The sequence below is a fragment of the Teleopsis dalmanni genome, chromosome 2 (genome assembly GCF_002237135.1).
Source record: "Teleopsis dalmanni isolate 2A chromosome 2, ASM223713v2, whole genome shotgun sequence".
NCBI lineage: Eukaryota > Metazoa > Arthropoda > Insecta > Diptera > Diopsidae > Teleopsis > Teleopsis dalmanni.
In genome coordinates this window covers 240,928,222-240,940,069 of record NC_051847.1, presented here as the reverse complement: position 1 = coordinate 240,940,069, position 11,848 = coordinate 240,928,222, and the positions used below count along the sequence as shown (strand labels likewise).

General features: G+C 26.8%; 1 protein-coding gene across 1 annotated transcript; it reads right to left on the bottom strand.

The window, feature by feature from the left end:
* Window positions 1-7,186: 7,186 nt before the first annotated feature.
* On the bottom strand, window positions 7,187-9,079 carry LOC119677127 (neuropeptide F receptor-like). Its single transcript, XM_038088394.1, has 2 exons — window positions 9,020-9,079; window positions 7,187-8,125 (listed from the first exon to the last, which is right to left on the bottom strand). The coding sequence occupies exons 1-2, from the start codon at window positions 9,077-9,079 to the stop codon at window positions 7,262-7,264; spliced, it is 924 nt and encodes a 307-aa protein (XP_037944322.1). The 3' UTR covers window positions 7,187-7,261.
* Window positions 9,080-11,848: the final 2,769 nt, after the last annotated feature.

Here is an 11,848-nt window from a genome sequence, read left to right as displayed (position 1 = left end):
AAAATTCTAGGGTGATTAATTCCTTAATGCATGCAAGAAGTATCATTTATTCATTTTGTGATCTGGATTTGGCAGTATTGTTTCAGTGACATATATCGAACAAAACTGGCAGCCAATGCCTTCCTGTATTTACTTTGAGTTTTGCCATTTTACAAATATGGATAGTTTAATAATCGCTTATTATAGAAAAGTTATTAGAACTTCCCAAGAAAACCATGATTTCATGGTAAGTATTAACCGCATCCAGTTTTCAGTAATTACGACATATATACGCGTAACTCTAGATATTTCTTTACTATCATATCATACCATCGTAACACCTCAAAAAGATAACTCTTGTTGAGAAAGAGACTTGCAGACTATGCCAGAAGAAAAGAAGAAGCAGTGCATATATTATGTCAATGTCTAGCACTGACAAGCAGTTGGATTGTTGGACTGTCTTGGGACACTAACCTATATGGTGATGATTTTGCAGACAACCTCAAGCTAAATGAGCTGCTTGCAAAAACAAGAGATGTATTTATACTAATGGAAGCCACTTTAGCTTTAATTCAATAACGATATCTGAAAATCAAAGGGCGAAAATGAATCCAAGTCGTTTCCAATCCTTTACTTCAATGGGACCACTTGTTGGACGGTGCGCTGTCTCAACATCCCTTAATATATATACATATATAATACATATATAATATACATTATAAATTCATGAGTCTAAATGTAATCAAATTATAAATGTCAAATATATCTGCAGTTTCAATAATATTTAATTAATATCATTTCAATAAAGAGAAGAAAAATTCAAAAACCTAAAACGTAATATGAGAGCAATATATATAAATGTCAATTATATCTGCAGTTTCAGTAATACTTAATTAATTCAATTTCAATAGAGTGAAGAAACATTCAAAATCCTTAAACGAAGAAAGTTCTTTCCATAACACTATTCAATCTTAACATTCTCAATCAAAAATACAGTAATTTTTACTCAATTTAAATAGATATCACCTGCAAGTATCACAGAGTTTAATTGAAAAATATAATTTTTTCATATATGGTAATAATCTCAAAAAAAATGCTGTAAAATAAAATCGGTTAAATGCAATGTTGAAGATTACATTATACCACAGAAACTTAATAATAATTTTTAACCAAAATTTTTTTCTTCTAGTTATAAAATTTTATTTCTTTATCCACACAATCATAAAAACTTCTCCGTTTGTAATATGATTTTAAATACAAATTTTTATCTTTTTTCCATATTTTCCACCTATATTAAAATATATTTGTTACGTACTACAACTACGGGCACAAAATGGTTATAAAATTTTACATCTTTTGTCATATCTTCCATAATCTGCAATGATCATTTTCAGTCTGAAATCTTACCCGCAGCATTTTTAGTGCTGGTAAATAGCATATCCGTACCAAAGTACGCAAGAACGTAGCACGCGTAAATATTTGCGACTTTAAACAGAAATCCACATTAACTAGCAAATTCAACAAATCCTCAGGAGACCATTAGGCAAAATGTCTGTATTAAACTTTGACATTATTTATTAATGTTTACGGCTGCTACACTGAACTGAAATTTTTAAAAATAATTTATATAAGAATATAATATACTTAAAACATAAGGAATATTTTCTTCAATACATGAATACGTAAGAAAATGTTACTCATACGCCAGAGATTATGTACATAAAACGTAAGCTAATGGGATTTGCTTGAAGGAATTTGTGGATACAAGGAAAATGCACACAGTTTTCATTTGAATGCATTTTATTCAATTCCTATAATAAAAACTCACTTAAGTGAAAAAGCAAACAGGTAAAGAGTTCAAGTATATTTCTTAAAGTAATTCTTCTCTAAAATAATTAAGTAAATTATTCAAGAAACTAAATTTATGTTCATATACATTCTTATGGAAATGGAAGTATATTATAAGTAAATGCCTTTATACTTACTTACTTTTAAAACTTTTGACAAAGTAAGATAAAATAAAATTTTAATAACATATTTTTTTTTTATAATAAAAACTAATAATAAAAAATATTTCTTTCCTTATTAAAATATTTAAATACATAATATATATATCGTATATAGCATATACTTGAGAATATATCATCAACAAAATCATTTCGTTATTAACAAGCAAAATACTTTCAATTATAGTTAGAATGTAATAAAAATATCCGAAAAATTTATTCTCAAAGTGAAAAATTCTTTTCTGAATGCATTTATTTCGAATCAACGCGCAAAATCGCAATGCAATTATAAAAAGGATGCAATTAAACTTTAATACCAATTTACCAGCATTATGGGGGTAATCGGAAAGTGTGGTAATCAAAATATTGTTATAAATTTTTTTTGTTTTTTGCTTGTTTTTGGACCGAATTGTTTCTTAATTCAACAGATTTTTTTAAATGATTTTACAACTTCTTTAATGGATATTATAACGCTTTTTACAACATCAATTCATATGGAAATCAACTCTAACATAGATAAGGACCTTTAAGAAACTATGTAGTTTACTTTTGGGAACCAAAAATTATAAATAGTGCCTATGTAAACTCAATTTTCAACAACATATTATTAAACACAAAACTACAAAATTGTGATACTTATATTTAATGTTTATGGTGAACACTTAAAAGCTTCCGAAAAAAAAAATATTTAAATTACTCGCATCGACGGGTATCTCCTCTTACTTGCTCGAAAGTGCCTCACATCTCAGCCCCTAGCACCCTCCCTACGCCACAACCCCCTCAATACCCATCCCTTTACCTCTAGGAATGGGACTTCGATCCCTCCATCATCCCTCTCTTCAAATGCCATACTCATTTTCACCTTGAAGCATTTACTTTATATGCAGGCGTAATACTTTTCAAGCTCCCTAAGTACATATTAATAATCAGTGTTTAATTTATTTTACTTTATAAGAAGTATACAATTTCTTTAGCACATAAGACTGGCATAATTTTCTTTGGCTTCCTTTTTAATAAATACCTTATGTAGTTGGTTTTAAAAGCGCAAAACTTTACTCCACTGAAATATTGAAAAAAGTACTACTCACATGGCTTTACTCTATAAAATAATTATATTATTTCTGCAATATATTCAACCAAATACACAAAAGCAGGGAAGGTATGTTCATTTTAACATAGAACCTCTTTCCTCACACAAAGCATTATTTCACTAATACTTTGACAAGGGAATCAATGCACCATATGGCATTGGCTATGGTTATGTCTATACGTTCGTACATATACTACATTTAATCTACCAAAATTTATATTATAAATTTTAAATACATAAAGAAATGTATTTAACAAAACTTTTTTTAGATATTTAAAAATTCAATTTTAGCATTTAAATATAATGGAAATATAAATAACAAAACACGTCATACCCACGTTTCTTTATTATTAAAAATTATTTTTAAAAAACTTTACCACCAAATTGTACCTTACAAATTTCTATATTATAAAACATATATATAGTATATATCTATATGTATGTATATATAAACAAAATATAATAGAAAATTGAATATGGTGTGTTTACCATATACAACAAAATTTATTCAATATGCAAATAAGTTGTAATAATTACAGCAAAAAAAAAAAAAATATATATATAAAATGATTTCGCAATATGACAAGGATATTACATCTCACCTTCCACATATCGAGATTGAACCATCCATTGCTTCTTTTGCTTCCACAAAAGCAAAATTTTAATAAAATTTAATAATAACTTTTAAGGAAGCGGAAGAACTTTTGAGTTCTTCGGAATATGAAATGTTCGCATACTTACATTTGGTGCAAATTACTTGCATCACAATTAAGATATAAAAATTTTTCCTATGATATTGCTTATCACATCATTGAACATATATAAAATTACTTTTTTAACACATTTTTAATAAAAGTTCTTTTTATTTCATGGTAAATTACATTTATGTTACAGACCTGTAGGTTATTTTCAAACTTTTAAAAATTCATTAAATATTTTATAAAGGTATTTGGTATACACAAGGATATTAATTTAAAGTAACTTTTGAATTATTATTAAGAATAAAAAAGAGACATTGACTTTATATTATATACAACCTTATGCGTACTTAACTTTAATGTTATATACTTATGTCTTATTGTTTAGCTACAATTAACTAAATAACACTTTAATATATAATTATATCATAAAACTCACTACACTTCAATAAAAATTATTCATAAAGGTATACTTTTCTAATTTTACTTCAATAAATAAATACAATATTTTTATAATAATTAAATAATATAAACAATATATTTTTTATTTACATATGTGGTAATAGTACACATATCTTCACTAATAAACTAAAAAAAATTATAGTGCTTAAAAATACCAACTGAGGCAGTTTTAGAGTTACGAACTATTCCTTAACAACTATTCGTTTCTTTAATATTGATGTTTTTTACAATGAAATTTTAAAATGTATAGATATTATATTATGAAATTAAATACTTATTAATTACATATTATACAAAAACTTAATTTGTATACACCATGTAGAAATCCTCTTTCCGAACTGATCATTAATATGTGCTTTATTCCTGCTTTCTCTGTTTATGTACATTCTCTCAACACTACTTTAAAATTAACCTAAAAACAAAATAAATTTCAACTTTTTATAATTAAAATTTTTATAAAACAAAAGAAATAAAAAACTACTTTACACCAACATCTTTGCATCAAATATCTTTATAGAGGAACTTCTATCTTTATATGAAAATTTTATAACGAAATAAGTCTACTATAGAAAACGATATTAAGACTATTCTATCGGTTTACAAAAAATATATATATGTGTATGTAAAGTTCCATTGAATACATTTTCGAATTGTTAAAATTTTAAATATGAGACTGGGCAAAAAGTAAACGGCGTTTTTCCATTTTTTGGAAATTATTGACCTATAATTTCAAAACATTTAATTTTTAATTATTTTAATGGTAAATTAGTTAACTAACAATAAATATTCTCTTAAGTTTGATCGTTTACACTAGGGGGTGCCAAGCATTGATATGCGAATTGCAGATACAGTTTAATATGTTTAACTATTTTGGTACGAAGAAAAACCTAGCATAGACGTATCAAAAATCATGGGATTTGTAAAAAGTTCCTAACTTACTTCTCTCCTTGTGTTAGGTAACTTAACATCGAAAAAAATGATGTGATGAGATTGAAGACAAGCAACATGTGAACAGTCACGACATTACTAAATAATTCAATTACTACAAGTTAATATATATTTTTGTTCGAATTAAGTCAGTTCCAGCTATATAATCTAAATAGCAGCACAAATTCACTCATTGACTCTTATACGCATAAGAAAATTTTTGCATTAATGTTGAAAAAAGTATTGGGGTAAAACGTTGGGATATAGAAAAAAATTCTTCAGAAAAAAAATTTAATAAGATGATGAGGTACTGATGTACGGAAAACAGCAAAAAATTGTTAAATAAATTTTGAGAAAAATGTGGTTTTCTGCGAAAATAAACAACAGTCATGGTTGCCCATTTTAGCTCGTTAAAAAAAAAACTCTAATTAAATGAAAAAAAATATAATGGACTTCTATTCTACAATTCTATCTAATTTAACTCTTTTGAATTACCGGGAAATATATATTCTTTACGAGAAATTCATTCGAACAAATAATAACAGTAATAAGATAAAAACGGTTTTTCACATCATTATTTTTTTGAAGTGATTTAAATGGAACTCTCTTAAAGGCTCATTATCCTCATAGAGTTTTTTTTTAACTTTGGTTATTTTAATAATCAAAATAGATATTTCAATTTAGTGTTTACGTATTAAGTTAACTTATATTCGTTTCTTTAAACAAAACATTATTTCCCTTATTTATGTTGAATAAGGTAGTAATGCTCTATATAAATTCATTTTTTCTTAGCTTTCAAAGCTTTCTGTAAACAAGACATTATTTCCCTTATTTATGCTGAAGAAGGTAGTAATGCTCTATATAAATTCCTTTTTTCTTAGCTTTCAAAGCTCATCATATATATATATATATATATATATATATATATGATATATATATATTCATATATATAAGTATCTATAACAGGTCAGCAGGTTCAAAAATGATATTATTCTTAATGATCGTTTAAATTGTAACTATAGTATGTTTTTATACTGTTAAATTTACCTAAATCCGCATTAAAGCCAAGTTCAGCTTACATTTGGCCTATAGAATGCAAAAAATAAAGAGAAGAGAAAAGATTTGGTATGAAAAAAATTATATTTATATACAAAGTTTACAAACTTTAGTTTTCTGTACTTTATTATTATATTTATTATATTTATATTACAATTTAAAATATTATTTATTTGTGATACAACAAAACTACTATTTACAATATCTACAAAACACAAACTACCAAAAATAAGATAAAGACAACATTACATTTCAATTAATTACAATTTAATTAATCAAAAACTTACTTTAATTTGGCTCAATTAATTAAAGTAACTTTAAGATTTATGTGTACTTCATAATAGTTCAAAAATATATCACACAACCCTTAACATTATTAGCAAAATTGCAGAAAAGCTAAAAGCCATTAATTGAAGCAAAATATATTTGAACTTTATGCAGACGTTTTGTTAAATATTATTTCTTATATTATTAAAATTTAAAACACTTAATGAATTAAAGCTACAAATTCGTTTCAAATCGTTATATATAAAAAAATTAATAATTAATTACTTCATTTTAAATAAAATTTCTTAAGGCTAATATTCATCCAAAAGCCATTATTATAATTTCCATTAGTACTATGTTATAGCATTATTATTTAGTAAATAAATTGACTTATACAACAACGATACTTTTTAATGAATGTTAGCCTTTAACATATTTACAGTTTCTGTTATTAACATTTACAAAGGACAACATGCAGCTTTAGTTAAAACGCATCGACAGCCGAAAACCATTTGACAACCTTGTTTCATTCAATTTTTTAGTGCAAGAGGACAGAACATTAAGTTGCAAACTACTCTTTTGTTAGTACCAAATCATAAGAACTGTTATTTATTTATTAAATTGCAATTATTTTAAGTTCATATTATAAAAATATTAATTTGCTTATTTTGCGTTGCATTATTTTAGCTATTGAACTATTGAACTATTAAGGGAATATTTTCACAAATATATATGCTCAGGTATTTCACAATATTACTTCTCTTCCATTAAAAAATTTACCGCGGCATCAATGTGGTTACTTCTGTTGGCATTGGATTTTCAGTTAACGCTACCGATTCTGTAATAACGCTACGCAGTCCATTCGTATTATTGTTTGAACTACAACAACCAACACCTCCACCACCGCCAGTGCCACCAATACCACCACCACTGTTAAGCAACTTCAAATCCCCTTTAGATATGTCAGCATGTTTTCGTCTTCGACGCGTCTGTCCACCGCCTGTCGTATGACCATTAAGATTAACATTAGTAGTTTCTTTATAACCACATAATAATTCTTGAAATTCTTTACGGAAATTATCGTTCAGCCATCCATACAGCAAAGGATTCGAGCAAGCCGAACTCATACCGATCATATGGCATACAGCATACGTCACCAGCATAGTCTGTGTCACCACCGATCGCTTCATGTCCGCATACAAATTAAAGAAATTCAACGGTAACCAGGATACACCAAATATAATCGCTATACTAATCAATAAACAATTAGTGCGTTTCATTCGTCTTCCTCGCTCCATTTTTCGTTGTGAAGTATGGACTGTTACTACAGTTATGCGATTTTTCAATTTATTATAGATGCCAAAGTATGCACCAGATACAATCAATATTGGTACCAAATATTGCACACATAATGAGAATATGGAATAATAGAAACGTCCATGATTTAATGGCCAGTCTTCAATACAGAATGATACATCACGTATGCCCAAATCCTGTAGTACTAATGGAATGTCAGCGTGCACAAGTCGCTTATAAATAAACATTGGAGAGGCTAGGACCAATGCCAAAAGCCATATTCCAAATAAAATTGCTACTGCACCAAAGAATTGCAAACTATCCCGCGTTGGATAAACAATTACCTTAAAATATAAAAATTAAATCATATAATTATGTAAAGTATTTATAAATAAATAATTATTATTATATTATATCACTATATATAAATATATATATGTTTATAAGATTAATAACATATATTATACTTTTATGAAAAGCATTTCAAGACACGAAGAAATAAATGGCAGTAAACTTGTAAAATAATTTTATTTAGAAAATGAATCTACTTTTCATAGATCTATATATTTTAAGATATGTACAAGCATTCTTTTTAATAATTACCAATATACGCAGCGTATATTTATCTATATATTTAGCAAATAATTATTAAAACTGAATCCAATGATGTTTTCGTACATGGACATATGTACATATTATACTAAGTCATAACATACAAATAGACGTAAAAAGTCTATTTCTTCGCGGTACAGAAGCGAACTTTAAACGGATTAAATGGATAATAACAGGTTTTTGATTGTGAAAATGTATAAACCTCCTCAACTTTAATAAACTTCTTCGAACAATATCTTAATTTGAAGGACTACGTCTTCGTAGTGCTTTAACAGAGAACCTACAAAATATGACTTGACGGTGTGATGAATATGAAATATTTGGTAATGATGGGAGAATCAGAATTCAGAGGGAACTAAATTTGGCGAATGTATGGCTTGTCTTAACAATTCTTACTTTAATTCACTCTCGTAAGTAGTGTCTTTTTTAAACTCTTAACCGGTACATTGTTTTAATAAAAATAATATTAATACTTTCAAGATAATGATTTTTCACGAATTTTTGCATTGGACGCATTGGAACGCAAAAGCTTGTAGTAATCTGAGTTTATTATTTTACTAATTTGGATTGGATATCTTTTCGTATCCGAAAAGATAGCAGCTTTTGACTGATTTCTCGACACACACCAGCTTTGGAAAAGCAGGTTTAACATCACTATTTAACTTCTTGTTTTGATTAAAAATCATGTTAGTAGATTTAGGTCTCAGCCATAGTGATATGCGATGCCTTAAATATCTTTTATCATATCTGATGTGTTTCAGATATTGTTAATAAAATCATTTCGATACTATAAAATATTTATTGCAACTGAACGAGTACCCTTTTATAGTATAAATTTAGAATCATTATACTAGAAAGTACTATCTACTGAGTAAGATGACAGTAGAACAAGCCAATATCTGTATACTATATTGACAGTACGTGTTCAACAAATTTAGTTAAAGAATAAGTACATCTGGTATTATAATATATAAACAGTATCTTAAAAATATAAGAAAAACATACCTACATTAAGTAAAAATTTGTATACCCAGTAATATATAGGTACATAAATATTTGTAAGCTTTTTTTCACGAAAAATTCGCCCGTCCTAGATTAGGTTCTTCACATAAGAAAGAATATATAAATCATGCAATAAATAATGCCTCCACAAACACAATAGTATTGAAATTTAACAATAAAAAAATTATGATTAATTAATTCAATTATTCTACAAGTGAATTTGTAAATGAAACTTTCATAGCAAATTAACAAAAACCCCAGAAAAATGTGCGATCATAAATGTCAACTACGGCTTTGGGTCAATTGGTACTGACTCTGAGCTTAAAATTTGACAGGGCATGAGTTTGATTCCTTCCACTTGCAGTCTCAAAAAATTATTTACGAATAATTAAATACAAGAATTATTTCCAAGACCCTTAATGATGGGTATTTGACAATACTCGAAACAGCTGTAAGGTTAACCAAAAATTCGATTAATTAAAATAATATAAAAAAGAATTTTTGTTGTTGTAGTTCACTACTTTTCGAAAACCTCTTTTTAAAAAATTTTAATAAAATTATTGTGATTGCTATAAATGGAAATGTATATTTTTATCTGAAAATATTTTATATCATAAAGTTTAAGAATTATTGTGATTTGTTGAAGAGCTTTCAACATATCACAAATACTTTCGTATAAAAAATTCAATATTTTTCGAAATCCTTGATAAAAAGAAAAATATGATATAATAGTAACTATTTTGTTTGCATTTTTTTTTTGTATACACTTTTACATATAATGCTTGGGATAAATATTAGAAAAATTTATATATAAAACGTACTCAAAATGGCAGTCATAAGACTTTGATTGATGGTTTTACAAATATTTATTTTTCTATGGAATGGTAAAAATTTTGAAACTGCATTGCTGCATCTGAGCAACGAAAACCTTATTTCGTATTCATTTCATTCATTACATTCTTTTTTTTTTATTTAATCCTTTTTGCAGTAAAATATCTTTTATTTTCACTAAATGCTGGACAGCTTAATCGAATGCATCAGTTTCCTCCTCTTATTGTTATTGATAGCTATATGCACTCATCAAACAAAAATTTGCATAGAAAATAATTATTCATTTGAAATTCGAATTCTAATATGCATATTTACAAACTTCAAGCAATATAACATTTTTACAACACCCTTCACACTAAATTGAATAAAGGATGCTTTATACTGTTAACATCATTTAACTGTGACAAGGAAAATGTTAGTAACCTAATAAATCATATTATACATGACCATCATAGTAAGAGTAAGAGCAATATTATGTAGTTTGTCACGGGCACGTCAAAATCAAAATTGTTGTTGTTTTTAATCCAAATAAAAAAATTAGAGTGAAAGAAAAAAACAAATCTCGCTTTAAATTCGATCATGAGAACCGAGGCTATCTGTGCTTCGTCACTCAGTCAAATCCCAAGCATAATGCATTAAATGTCACATAAATATAATATATTTATATAATATATTTATGCCTCATAAAGGCATAAATATGCCACAATCAAGCAACTAATTTACGTTAGCGAGAGAAATAGACGTTGAAAACTGAACATTGCCAATTGGCGCTACTAGCTAAGTGCTTGATTATGTTGTAGGCTTGGTATACAATACCCCAGCTTTAAAAAAAGTTTTTTTAACGATAATCGGAGACGTCTAAGTAAAACATGTCTTTAATGAACTGATCAGTCAGCACACTTACTAACCCCACTTTCTGTTGTAGATGCGAGAAAGTACAGAAGTGCCTAAAAAGGAACACTTAGCTGAATGTAAGGGATGAGTTGTTAAGAACGGTTAAGTAAGTAAATAAGGTATATATATGTACTTCTTGAGGATCTATGGTGTGCACCGACCTCTTTTATCTATTCTTAGATCAAATATATATTTTGCATTTTTTTAAGACAACATGTAACTAAATTATTAGTTATAGTTAAAATATCTAAAGGTAAAATTGTTTTGTTTAGTAGCCCCTGGCCTACAATTTAATAAACCATCTATGCAACTATAAAATTAGAATTTAAACAATAAATAAATAAACAAATTAATACCATACTTGAATTACTTTTAGTTTTTTAAAATTTTATTTAAAATACCCGCATCAGTTTTAATTTATTTTTATAGAATAAACATAATATCCACATTTAATTATATGTAAATAAATGCATTTCCATTAAAAACTTAATAAAATTTTTTTTCCAAAAATAAATCTTATTTACATTTAAAAAATGTACGGGGATTTAAAACCAAAAACCCAATATACTCTAGAACGAGAATACGTTGATATGATTAACTATGTATGCCTGCTAACATATGTTAGCATGCTGTTAAATACGTTGAGCGGATATATGTATATATATGTATTTTTTAGGAAAAATTTAAAAATTTTTGAAATTAAAAATAAAATCTTTTTCCATAAATCA

What these genes read in the sequence shown, in the direction of transcription:
- LOC119677127 (XM_038088394.1), bottom strand. Translation starts at nt 9,079, where the DNA reads ATGATTTTTAATCAAAACAAGAAGTTAAATAGTGATGTTAAACCTGCT. An exon ending in AACCTGCTTTTCCAAAGCTG is followed by an intron (nt 8,126 to 9,019) that starts GTGTGTGTCGAG and finishes TTATATTTTAAG; the next exon opens with GTAATTGTTTATCCAACGCG.